General features: G+C 44.4%; 1 protein-coding gene across 5 annotated transcripts in view; it reads right to left on the reverse strand.

Moving 5' to 3' along the window:
* Positions 1-1,686: 1,686 nt before the first annotated feature.
* The window catches only part of NEK9 (NIMA related kinase 9), a 45,589-nt gene continuing 36,311 nt past the window's right edge, over positions 1,687-10,964 (reverse strand). For 2 of the 5 annotated variants that reach the window (XM_073011176.1, XM_073011174.1), the window contains exons 20-23: positions 8,745-8,906; positions 7,283-7,495; positions 7,035-7,155; positions 1,687-4,957 (exon numbers count right to left, since the gene is read on the reverse strand). In XM_073011176.1, the coding sequence (XP_072867277.1) occupies positions 4,893-4,957; positions 7,035-7,155; positions 7,283-7,495; positions 8,745-8,906 (561 nt within the window). In that variant the 3' untranslated portion in view covers positions 1,687-4,892. The remainder of the gene's footprint in view (positions 4,958-7,034; positions 7,156-7,282; positions 7,496-8,744; positions 8,907-10,964) is intronic. The other 3 variants (XM_007987299.3, XM_007987296.3, XM_073011175.1) reach the window with 2 other exon arrangements.

Here is a 10,964-nt window from a genome sequence, read left to right on the forward strand (position 1 = left end):
GGTTTAGAATCAGATGGATGCTCCTTCAGATGGGAATGGTAGCACCAGACCACCGCAGTCTCACCTGACCTGCTTCACTTCTTTACTTTATCTGCCTGGTACCACAGGCTCCTGGATTCGGGATCCCTGGATGTTAGTAAGGTCATAGATCAGGGCCCTCCAGAGAGAACAAATGTTGTTATATGTGGGGAGTGCTTTCTATAGACAAGGAAGCAGTTATTCGCTCATTTTGCTAAATAAATAAAACAGTAGTCAATGCCTTAGTGTTCCCTTTAATCTCTACATGTTTAGGCCTTGGTTATATTAGAAATATCTTTCAAGGCTGAGCACAGTGGCTCATGCCTGTAATCCCAGCACTTTGGGAGGCCAAAGTGGGCGGATCATGAGGTCAAGAGATCGAGACCATCCTGGCCAACATGGTGAAACCCCGTCTCTACTAAAAATACAAAAATCAGCTGTGTGTGGTGGTGTACGCCTATAGTCCCAACTACTCGGGAAGCTGAGGCAGGAGAATTGCTTGAACCCAGGAGGCAGAGGTTGCAGTGAGCTGAGATCGTGCCATTGCACTCCAGCCTGGTGACCTAGTGAGACTCCATCTCAAAAAAAAAAAAAAAAAAGAAATATCTTTCATCTTTTAAATTTAGCTTGATCTGGTCTCTGGAAAGAGTTAAGAACCTTTTTTTTAAAAAAATCTAAATCTCTTCCCGGATAGCTCAGAGGATGACAGTAAATAAATGCATGCTGCTTCTTAATGTCTGTATTTTATACTACTTTATCCAATAAATGTTTAGTGCAAGTAAACATTATAAATTCTAAAGTTCATAAGGTTACACCATGGGAGAAATTTCATGGGGAAACTCACATGGAAACGAATTTCATTAAAAATGTATACAGACGTGCTGAGACAGTATTTCTTTTTTATTTTATTTTATTTTTTTGAGATGGAGTCTCGCTCTTGTTGCCCAGGCTGGAGTGCAGTGGAGTGATCTTGGCTCACTGCAAGCTCCGCCTCCCAGGTTCACGCCATTCTCCTGCCTCAGCCTCCCTAGTAGCTGGGACTACAGGCGCCTGCCACCATGCCCAGCTAATTTTTTGTATTTTTAGTAGAGACGGGGTTTCACCGTGTTAGCCAGGATGGTCTCTATCTCCTGACCTGCCTGCCTCAGCCTCCCGAAGTGCTGGGGTTACAGGCATGAGCCACCATGCCCGGCCTGCCGAGACAGTTTTTCTTTTTTTTCTTTTTGAGATGGAGTCTTGCTCTGTAGCCCAGGCTGGAGTGCAGTGGCATGATCTCAGCTCACTGCAAACTCGGCCTCCTGGGTTCACACCTTTCTCCTGCCTCAGCTTCCCGAGTAGCTGGGACTACAGGTGCCCGCCACAACACCCGGCTAATTTTTTTGTATTTTTAGTAGAGACGGGGTTTCACCGTGCTAGCCAGGATGGTCTCGATCTCCTGACCTCGTGATCCGCCCGTCTCGGCCTCCCGAAGTGCTGGGATTACAGGCGTGAGCCACCACGTCCGGCTGGAGACAGTATTTCTTAACAGCAATGTATATAATGCAGCACAGCACCTTCTGGTCAATGTCTGCTTTCATTATCAATATATCACTCTCCACAGCTACACAGGAGGTAACAGAGATGTGACATAGTGGAGTTTTTCTCTCTAATGTTCATGATTCTGTGAGGTTTAATGATCAGCATGTTTATTTCCACAGTTAATCATTGAAACAATAAATGATTTTTGGCATTGCAGCAGGAAGGAACATGTTTTATAGTCCTGATCACAGCCCACTCTGCCCTGACCATCATGAATACTTTTTTGGAGGTTTAGGGATTTCATCTGAATGAATTTATTTAAAATGCATTCTTGCCCCTGAATTGTTCTATTATGAATGTTTGTGAACATATGGCAAATGAAATGAAAATTTTTAATGTACTTTTGCTTTAAACTTCAATGAAAGGCTCAGCCAAGAGAAGTAACGTGGCTGTGCTATGCCAGGGAGACCAAATTCAGTTCAATCTCTTTGGGGGAAAAGTTTTACAAACCATAAACTAGCATTATCACTTGGAAAGGCCCCCACTGAGACTGAGGAGGTAGGTACAAGAAAGAATCATCCTTTTAGTGGCTCATTTTTTCCCTCCCTCTGCACTTTCAGCACTTTTAGACATTTTTGGGAAAAAAGCTGTAGCAGTAGAAATGATTCTGTTGGCAAGAATAAGAAACTGGAGAGAAGCAAAGACTATTTCTGTGCAAATGTCCCTTGCATTGTTTCTGTTCCAAGAACATTATTTATATAAAGACTCACAGAATCAAAGATTCACGGAGGCCTAGAATCTGGATGTTTTATCCCCAGAGACTAAGGTCCATGCACAGGCTTACTGAGGCACAGTACTGATTAAGAGCTTAAATGTTTATTTAAAACAGAAATGCCAAACCACTCCACCCTCAACCTTTCAAGCAACCTGGCTAACAATAAACTAGTTCTTCCGCAACAATGTTAGAGCAGAGGAGTAACTCAGGTTATACTGTAACTCAAAAGCAATACTACTAGAAAACTTAAAACCCCTAGCACTGCATAAAGAAAAAAGCAGGACAAAATGTGAAGAGAATTAGCTACAGAAAACCATTCAAAGGCATTTCTACTGCCTCATCTTTTACTCCATCCCCCTTTGAACTGGTTTCTGTTTCCATACTTGTTTGGTGGGAAAAAAAATCATATGGCTGTCTCAGGCACAATATGAGAAAGTGCAGACTGTCTCTAAGGCACAGAACTTAGATTCTCAGCCAGATTAATAGCAAATCTAGACTTCCTAAGGGAATATGCTAGAGAAAATGACCACAGCTTTCCACTGCTAGGGAAAGACTCCCCTATGAACAAGACCAGGGCGCTCACCCACCCCCAGCACTCACTTTCACCCCACCTTCTCAGCAACGTGCCCATGTCCCTCAGCTCCACAGCAGAAGCAATCCTCATGATGAACACCCAAACTGACCTGGCCTCTCAGGCCTGCTGAGATGATGAGCATGAGGATACAGGGACATGACAGGCCAATCAGTCCTTAAGAAAATCAAAGTTGCATTTACATGCTGAACCAAAACCCACTGTCAGGGTTTACGGCAACCCCCGCAAGTCCCCAGAACTTGCAACTTTAATCAAAGTTTGGCTGCTTCCCTGATTTCAAGAAAAGGTTTCAGTGATTACATTAGTACTAATGTAATAGGCTTCCCAGAACTGAGAAAACAATGGGAACATCAAACCAAAGAAGATCCCATTAAACAGAGCTGCCTGTCCCCAGCAACGGGGTTCTCCCCGAGCATCAGCCTTTATGCCACCAGTTTTGGGGAAATGGCAAAATTTGCATTGCACAGGACCTCCCATAATGTTGAACAGATGATCAAACATTTTGGTCTGGGGAAAATGAAACAAAATTATTTTAGCTATTTGTAGGAAGGTGGGATGTGAGACTCATCAAAGGTAGGATGTGTGACACAAAATACCACAGGAACATTTTACAAGGCTAGGTGGAAACACAAAGCTCACATCCTTAAGGAAACCATCAAATACTTGCCTAGAACTTTCTATATGAAGTTTTGTTCTTCTAGGACACTATTTCTCTTTGGCAGGCTAGCTTTTTTCTATCTACAAAGACACAATGAGTACAGGATGAGAAGTGAGCTCTCAGCCAAATTCCTTTTGCAAGTTCTACCTGTTCTATTAGGCTTCAGGGACTCCCAGGGTTTGGTGCTGGCTTTGGGTCACTCAGGTAGGAAAGATAATAGATTCATTGGTTATCGTATGGCTTCATAAAACATCAAAAGGAGAAAAATACTGACTAGACACACAGAAAGAAAGTGGTTGGGGCTGCTGCTATCAAGATCAGAACCCTAAGAGCCACGAAGGCAGAGGCTCAAGAAGTCTTTTCATGGGCAGAAGATGGAGAGCCCTCTAAGCCCTCTCTAAGATACCAAGTAGAGGCAGCTAAAGGAGGACCTTTTCTTCTTCATGATTTTCTCTTAAGGCTATTCTGACTGCCCCACGGACTCAACTCTCTGAGACACCTCATCCCTCAGAGACACCTTATTACCTCATCCACAGCTAGGAAATCCCACCCTGCACTGGCCACAGCCTGAAACACCAGCTGTGTGATGAGGAGGGTCCTGCCCTTTCTCTACTCCTCACTCAAGAAATTTCAATCAACCCTCAGAGGAAAAGCAACCTAAGCCTATCTTTCCTCTTGAAGCATTTAGCTGCACAGAGTAACTGAACTTTCTGGAAACAAGCCTTAGATGGACTCCATCAGACATATATTCCTGGACTCAGGGCTCCCGAGAGGGCTCAGACTACTTCACCACTCTGCAGAGGACACTGGGCGGGCCACGCCTGACTCCAGCCCACTCCAGCTTTACACTTTTCCCTCTCCCACCCAGAGGGGTAATGCCTGGTACTGAATTCCCAAGGCAGCTTCCAATCAATGGTGAAAATGATACATGGGATATAAGCTGCTACCAGCGCAATTAAGGTGAGCACTGTGTCTCCTCTTCAAAGGTGGGATCAACAGATGAGGTACAGAGCTGCTGTTGCTATGGCAGTCACTGATGACAAAGCCAGGGCCATGGGGGCCCTTCCATTCTCCAAAACAATAAAATCACCCTAGATCCTATCTAAAAGGCAATGCCACTCTCCAAATGTACAAGGAAAGTGCTTCAGAGCCTCTGCCTTGCGCTCCTCTTCTGCAAGTGAACAAAGCCAGGAAAGCTGCTCTCTGCATTTGGTAAGTGTGCTGTGAAGTTCTTTGGGTCCCAGTTTCCTGGGGGCTCTATAGGCTCAGGAGACTAGAGGCTGGGTCGACAGGAGTCTGTTCCCAGGAGGCACCAGGAATCTGAATCTAAGTCAGGCTTTGGATCCATTTCCATCTCTTCCTTTGCTGTCTGAGTTCCTTTGGAATGCATCCCCACCTGTCCGGATAAAACACAGTTCCATATTAGCAACAGTGCCACCTAGTCACAGCAGTAGTTCAGTACTATATTTTCAATGCCAACCTCTAAGGATTTGTAGCCATGATCTTGTGAGACACTCATGGCAGTATTTTAGATACAGTCATACCTTTATATTTATTGCAGGTAGGGTGACCAACTATCCAGGTTTGTCGAGGACTGTGGGGTTTCCTGGGATGCAGAACTCTCAGTTTTAAAATGGAAAAAGTCCTGGGCAAAACAATCTTCTCCCTGTTAGAGCTGCCAATCTTACCTCGTGGTTTTTTTTTTTTTTTTTTTTTTTTTTTTTTTTTGAGACAGGGTCTTGCTCTGTTGCTTACACCGAAGTGCAGTGGTGTGATCACAGATCACTGCAGCCTTGACATCCCCAGATTCAGGTGATCCTCCCAACTCAGCCTCCTGAATAACTGGGACTATAGGCGTGTGCCATCATGCCCAGCTAGTTTTTATTTTTGGTAGAAATGGGATTTCACCACATTGCCCAGCCTAGTCTCGAACTCCTGGGTTCAAGCAATCTCCCAAAGTGCTGGGATCACAGGTGTGAGCCACTGTGCTCAGCCTGTACATTAATTTCTAAAGTAATTTCATAAACATCAGTTCATTTAATCCTCCAAAGAACCATACAAGGGATCTATTATTTTCTTTCAGGTTTCTCACCTGGGCTCAGAGAAAACAAAGTAAGTAGCCCAAACACCTACAGCTGGTAAATGGCAAAGCCAAGGGCCTAACCTTGTTTCTCTGCTTCTGCTTCCCTCTATATAAAACAATGGCATGGCTCTCGAAAAATAATGCAAGCAGAATCACTTTTGAAGTATTTTCACTAAACATGTTTAATGTGAATCTAATCAAGCCTTAGGTTAAACTTCCAGTTTTCAGAAAAGACAGGGTGACAGAAAAACAAGTTAGACAACACCCTGAGAAAACAAGACAAATCTAGAATGTGGGACATTCTGTTGAACAACTGGCCTGGTTTCTTCAACAAGTCAATATCATAAAAGTATTTTTTTAAAAAAGATGAACCAGAGCATGGTGGATCATGCCTGTAGTTCCAGCTACTTGGGGGGCTGAGGTGGGAGAATCACTTGAGCCTGGGAAGTCAAGGCTGCAGTGAGCCATGTTTGTGCCACTGCACTCCAGCCTTGGTGACAAAGCAAGACCCTGTCTCAAAATAAATACATAAATAAGGCCGGGCGCAGTGGCTCACACCGGTAATCCTAGCACTTTGGGAGGCCGAGGCAGATGGATCACAAGGTTCGACACCAGCCTGGCCAATATGGTGAAACCCCATCTCTACTAAAAATACAAAAATTAGCCAGGTGTGGTGGTGCGCGCCTACAGTCCCAGCTACTTGGGATGCTGAGGCAGAAGAATCGCTTGAACCGGGAGGTGGAGGTTGCAGTAAGCCGAGATCATGCCACTGTACTCCAGCCTGGGTGACAGAGTGAGACTGTCTCAAAAAACATTCATAAAATAAATAAATAAATAAATAATTTTTAAAAGGTGATGGTGGTGGAGGGAACTGATGAAAAGAAATAAGAGACATAACCAAATATAATGTGGGGTTCTTGACTGGATTCTAGTCTGATAGAAAATGGTTATAAAGGACATTTTTGTGGGGAAAACTGGGAAAATTGGGGTATCAGCTGGATACCATATGAGAATTGATAATACTAGTATTAATTTTTTTAGGTGTGGTTATAATATTGTGGTTGTTCAGGAGAATGTACTTTCAGAGGTATGTAATTAAGTTTTGTAAAAGAAAAAACACTAAGAAAAAGCAATGCAAGTTAAGTGATGAAAATGATTCAATCTAGGTGCCTGAACAAGGTCCAAGGCTTCTGGGATTATAATTATAAAAGTGATATCATTAAAAAGTAAGGATCGGCTGGGCATGGTGGCTCATGCCTGTAATCCCAGCACTTTCGGATGCTGAGGCGGGTGGATCACGAGGTCAAGAAAGCGAAACCATCCTGGCTAACATGGTGAAACCCCGTCTCTACTAAAAATACAAAAACTAGCCGGGCGTGGTGGCGCGCACCTGTAGTCCCAGCTGCTCGGGAAGTTGAGGCAGGAGAATTGCTTGAATCCGGGAGGTGGAAGCTGCAGTAAGCCGAGATTGTGCCACTGCACTCTGGCCTGGCAATAGAGCAAGACTCCGTCTCAAAAAAAAAAAAAAAAAAAAGTAAGGACCTGCAAAGGAACAAGTCTATTTCAGTACTTCATGTTTTGGTTCTGTGATTCTTCAAAACAGGCTTAGAAATTGGATTATTCTTTTAATGCTCTCACCTGCTGCCCTCCTTCTAATTTCTTGTTTAACTTCTGCAGTTGGGTAAAAATCTGGAGGTTTTCTTGTTGTAGCTTCTGTTGCTCAGCCAGACACTTTAACACCAGACCCTGCAATCTCTCAACCTCCACCTGCAGAGAGCTGCACGCACAGGCAGGAGGAGTCAGTGGTGTTCCCTTCCCAGCACAGGTTACTGCAGGATTCAGCCGAGGTGACTAGAGAGACAAGAAGGAGATTGCAGAAGGTTCTGCCCAGGTGTCAGCTCCTCAATCCAAACTTCCTCTAAGTGCAATCAGATTTTACTTTTAAATTAACAAGATAAATCATATATACACATGAATATATGTAAGAGAAACAGAAATGCTAGCATTATAACAGCAATGGGCACTGACATAACAGGGAAAGCAAACTCTCTGCCTCAGTCCCCATTAGGCCAAGCTGGGAGACCAATGATCTATTTTGGAAGACTTTGTGAAAAATTTTAAAGTGCATTGGTATCTTCTCGTTTAAAATGCTGAAGTAGGGCAAAGCATGATTTGGTTTGGAACAAGTCTTTCAGATCACTGTGAGACCCAAAGTGTCAATATTCATGAAATGCAGTGAATCACACTTTAGAAAAAATTTGAGAGGTGGTCAGTAAACAGGACCACCAACACAATTTAAGAAGGTGAACTGACAGAGAAATTAAAACATTCACCTTGAAGTTTCAAAGGTATGATTACCTCTTCTGGGAAGCTTTCTGATGATCCTAGTCTGGATTTTTCTCTTTTCTACTGTACTTTGTTTATAGGAGGGTTCAGCAAATAGCCCATGGGCCAGTTCTGGCCTACTGCCTGTTTTTGTAAACACAATTTTATTGGAACACAAGGATGCCCATTCATTATGTATTACTTGAGGCTGCTTTTTGTGCTATAATGTCAGAGTCGAGTGGGTTGCAAAAGAGGCTGTACACATTTCAGTCTAAAATGGTCTCAAATAATTACTATGTGGCCTTTAATAGGAAAAGTCTAAAATAATTATGCAGCCTTTTATAGAAAAAGTTTCATGACCTTGGCTTATAGTTTTATTGAGGTATTTACCACAATGTCATTTTTACCAAGGTTAGGTGTACATGTGTTGCTTCCTCACTAGACTACCATTATTACTTCTTTTTTATATTTAGAGCCTCTAAATTACCCTGCCAGTGTCATGAAAAACTGAATTTGAATTTTGGTATTTCTGAGGCAGAGGGAAAAGACAATCCTTTTAGAAAGGTGTTAGCCTTTCAGAAATGTGGAAGGGTAAATACCTTTCTGAGGCAACTGAGTTTAGTCTTCGGTTGAGGCTTTAAGTACTGCTGAAGAGACAGTATAAGTTGATGCAGGGCAACTGAAACCCAAAAGCTAGAGCGAGGCCAGAAGAACTGGGCAGAGCTTGCAGTGACTGTTTACCTAGTTGTGATTCAAAGGCAAAAAGTTCAGTTACCCAGGCTCCTACTTGGGGCTTGTGTTCCCAAGGAGCTTCAGAGGCCACTTTGAGTCCTTGCAGCTCTTCATAGGGCAGGGTATCTTTCTCAGATTCTGAAAACGCTGCACTGAGAGGAGATGGGCTGTCAGGCATGGGGATAAATTCTGCATTTTCCAGCTCCTATGTATATGAGAAAGAATCTCATTAGTCTGTTTGCAGTATTTGCTTCCTCCCAAACTTCCTTCTCCTTTTTGCTATAGTTTTCCCTCTGTCATGACATCAGCACCCTCTAGTGGGCAAGACAGTTGTGGTTAGCAACATATCACAGCCTACCTGTGAGCAAACTGCCACCCCTTCATCAGAGGAGGAACAGTGATGCAAAGGCAAACTCAAAGAACACAGGCTGGAGTGTCTGGTATGTCACTCCAACACACTTATTCTACACAGGCTGTTCAGTGAGCTGGGAAGCTCCAAGGAAGTGGCAGTGAAGCTGGCTGCCACACTGCTGAAAGCTGAGGCTAAAGGTGCAGACAGAACAGCATGCTGCTTCCTCTGTTCACCCTCCTCAAATCACTAGCAAATTTAGTCTTATTAGACAGGGAGCTTTAAATCTACAGATTTTTTTTTGAAACAGCGTCTTGCTCTGTTGCCCAGGCTGGAGAGCAGTGGCACAACCATGACTCACTGTAGTCTTGACCTTTGGGACTCAAACGATCCTTCCACATCAGCCTCCTGAGTAACTAGGACCACAGGCATGTGCCACCATGCCTCGCTAATTATTATTATTTTTTTGAGACAGAATCTCACTCTGTCACCAGGCTGGAGTGCAGTGGCACAATCTTGGCTCACTGCAAACTTCACCTCCCGGATTCAAGTGGTCCTCCTACCTCAGTCTCCCAAGTAGCTGGGATTACAAGTGTGTACCACCACACCTGGCTAATTTTTTGTATTTTTTTTTTTTTTTTTTTTTTTGTGAGACGGAGTCTTGCTCTGTAGCCCGGGCTGGACTGCAGTGGCCGGATCTCAGCTCACTGCAAGCTCCGCCTCCCGGGTTTACGCCATTCTCCTGCCTCAGCCTCCGGAGTAGCTGGGACTACAGGCGCCCGCCACCTCGCCCGGCTAGGTTTTTTTTGTATTTTTAGTAGAGACGGGGTTTCACCGTGTTAGCCAGGATGGTCTCGATCTCCTGACCTCGTGATCCGCCCGTCTCGGCCTCCCAAAGTGCTGGGATTACAGGCTTGAGCCACCGCGCCCGGCCATTTTTTGTATTTTTAGTAGAGACAGTTTCACCATGTTGGCCAGGCTGGTCTCGAACTCCTGACCTCAAGTGATCTGCCCACCTTGGCCTCCCAAAGTGCTGGGATTTCAGGCATGAGCCACCTCGCCCAGTCTTATTTATATATATCTATCTATTTTTTAAGATGGAGTCTCACTCTGTCCCCCAGGCTGGACTGCAGTGGTGTGATCTCAGCTCACCGCAACCTTTGCCTCCTGGGCTCAAGTGATTCTCCTGGCTCAGCCTTCCAGGTAGCTGGGATTACAGGTGCGTGCCACCACACCCAGATTTTTTTTTTTTTTTTTTTTTTTTTTGAGACGGAGTCTTGCTCTGTCACCAGGCCAGAGTGCAGTGGCGTGATCTCGGCTCACTACAACTTCCACCTCCCGGGTTCAGGCGATTCTCCTGCCTCAGCCTCCTGAGCAGCTGGGACTACAGGTGTGCGTCACCACATGTGGCTAATTTTTGTATTTTTAGTAGAGATGGAGTTTCACCATGTTGGCCAGGATGGTCTTGATCTCTTGTCCTTGTGATCTGCCCGCCTCAGCCTCCCAAAGTGCTGGGAGTACAGGCATGAGCCACCTTGCCCAGCTAATTTTTGTATTTTTAGTAGAGATGGGGTTTCACCATGATTGGCCAGGCTGTTCTCAAACTCCTGACCTCAGGTGATCCTCCAGCCTTGGCCTCCCAAAAAGCTGGGATTACAGGCATGAGCCACCATGCCTGGCCCCGGCCTTATTTCTTTTTTAATTTTTATAGAGATGGGATCTCCCTATGATGTCTAGGCTGGTCTCAAACTCCTGGGCTCAAGCAATCCTCCTGCCTTGGCCTCCCAAAGTGCTGGAATTACAGGTAGGAGCTATCATACCTGGTCTTTTTTTTTTTGGTAAGAAATTTAAAATTTCACAAACCATAAATATTCACTGTAGAAAATGAGAAAATACAAATGGGCAAAGGAAACT

The sequence above is a fragment of the Chlorocebus sabaeus genome, chromosome 24, assembly GCF_047675955.1.
Source record: "Chlorocebus sabaeus isolate Y175 chromosome 24, mChlSab1.0.hap1, whole genome shotgun sequence".
Classification (NCBI taxonomy): Eukaryota; Metazoa; Chordata; class Mammalia; order Primates; family Cercopithecidae; genus Chlorocebus; species Chlorocebus sabaeus.